This window comes from Sinocyclocheilus grahami, unplaced genomic scaffold (genome assembly GCF_001515645.1).
Source record: "Sinocyclocheilus grahami isolate Dianchi unplaced genomic scaffold, SAMN03320097.WGS_v1.1 scaffold29.1, whole genome shotgun sequence".
In the NCBI taxonomy this organism is placed as follows: Eukaryota; Metazoa; Chordata; class Actinopteri; order Cypriniformes; family Cyprinidae; genus Sinocyclocheilus; species Sinocyclocheilus grahami.
Window position 1 is genome coordinate 879,399 of NW_015505208.1, and position 2,146 is coordinate 881,544.

General features: G+C 38.7%; 1 protein-coding gene across 1 annotated transcript in view; it reads right to left on the reverse strand.

Moving 5' to 3' along the window:
- dip2ba (disco-interacting protein 2 homolog Ba) overlaps positions 1–1,514 on the reverse strand; it is a 74,753-nt gene extending 73,239 nt beyond the window's left edge. The window contains exon 1 of the mRNA XM_016256609.1: positions 1,257–1,514. Coding sequence (XP_016112095.1) covers positions 1,257–1,341 — 85 coding nt within the window. The 5' untranslated portion in view covers positions 1,342–1,514. The remainder of the gene's footprint in view (positions 1–1,256) is intronic.
- Between the last annotated feature and the right edge of the window lie 632 nt (positions 1,515–2,146).

Consider the following 2,146-nt stretch of genomic DNA (forward strand, 5'->3'; position numbering starts at 1 on the left):
TAGATATATATAGAGATATTTTTAAAAATATATATATATATATATATATATATATATATATATATATATAAATATTTCAGTTTTTACTGTTATGCGTCAAATGCAGCCTTGGTGAACTTAAGAAATTTCTTTCAGAAAACATTACAAAGATCTTAAAGACCCTAAACCTTTGAATGGTTGTGTATACATTCTTTACAATATACAAAAATGAATTATGGCTTCCATCAAATGCACTGCAGAACTGTACAGTCAAGCATCAATGTCAACCAGATGTCTGGGTGAAAGGTACTGTAGGAGGCCTGTGATAAGAGATATACAGAACGATTTATAAACTATATATAAAAATACTTGAATGAACTAAATTAATGACTGATAAGTAATACATTTAATAATGGAACCCCTAAGCTGACTAAGAGTCTGTAAGGGCTGAAAATATAGTTTACAAGAGTCAAACAATGGAAATATCAAATTGGATAATCATCATTTTATAATGACTAAAGGGAGAGAGGAAATGTCTATAGAAAATGTGTGTTTGACAGATGTCTGTGAGCAAACAAGGAGTAGAGCAAAAACAGACCATTGAGTTTCGCATTAAAGCCCAGACACACACACACACACACACACACACTGACAGCAAAAGTGGTGCCCCTTTAATATTGTCTCAAATCTGAAAACAAAGGGCTTTGAGAACAACAAAGATAGTAACATACATAAATCCATACGCACTAGATGTGTCTCTGTACTACGGTATTGTGTCTAGCAGAACTGTCAAGGGCTCTCTTTTCCTTGAGGTATCTAGATCACTGAACAAACAATAGTCTCAGTGTCTTGAGGTGAAATTAACGGCCGGACGCAGCAGCATTTCTATTCTACTTCATTCACGTTCGGTTCTTTCATTTACACCAGTTTAAAAGCACATTTGAGAAAGGAAAAATCATCATTTCTGCCGACCTAGTGAGCTGCCTACCCAGACAGCATGTCTGGGCATCACAGGCGCGTCCGGAACGTTAGAAACTACATTTTGGCCATCCAGACATTCTCTAGCTAGGCAGCTCACTAGGTTTTGAGACACAGCCTGTTTGAAATGAAATTCTCTGAATGAAAACAGAGGACATTCAAACATTAACACAAAACAGTAGACAGTCGTATCTTTGAGCTTATATGTGTCTGTTATAGCGCCATACGACTGTAGGATTTAAATATTAGGTTAATATTATGAACATTATTAAGGTTGAGGCGATAACTCCATCTCTTACCTTCAGACAGCTCGAGCTCCAACTCCGCCAACTGCTCTCTAACCTCTTTCGGTAGAGCTGCCAAATCCACACCGCGGTCTGCCATCGTCGTGAGAATACGCTGAAGTTGTTTTAAGTGTGATGAAATGCGTTTCGATAGCCAAAAATCCTCCCGTCAAGACAGAAGACATGAGTTAAAAGGTGAGTAACAATCCATCCGGACAACTACTCCTTCCGCCATGCTGTGAGAACTCACCAACGGCACTGTGCGGTCACGTGATCGCGTTTACCTCCTGTGTGCGATCAGACACCCCCCAAACACACACACACACACACACACACACACACTTCGAGACGACACGCACGCGCCCTCTAGCGACAGGTTGTAATACTACCATGGATGTACTATGATGTTATTTATGGCCAAAAGTTTTGGCAGGGACATCAATTTTGTGTTTTGCAAAGTTTGCTGCTTAAGCTGTTGTGGTGTTCATTCACATTGTTTCTAGATTATTGGTGTAGAGTGATCAGATGCATTTTAAATAATTGCTAAAAGCTTCATTTGGCCAAAAAAAATGAACTTTTCACACAAAAACAAATTTCACTGTTTTTGATCCGGACACAAAATGAGTGAATCAGATCAGCAGCACATGTGAAAGTGTGAATGAGTACTAGTCCGGTGAAATCACTTTCATACTAAATAGATTGTAAGAGCAGACTGATTGCCATAAAAGGAGGGAAGAAGCGCTTCCAATCATTGTGTTCTTGTTAGCAATGGTTACCTCCAAAGAAACATGTGCAGCCATCATCGCGTTGCCTCAAAATGGCTTCATATGCAAGGAAATTGCTACAAAGAATATTGCACCTGAAAGAACCATTTACCAGATCATCAAGAACTTCAAGAAGAGAGG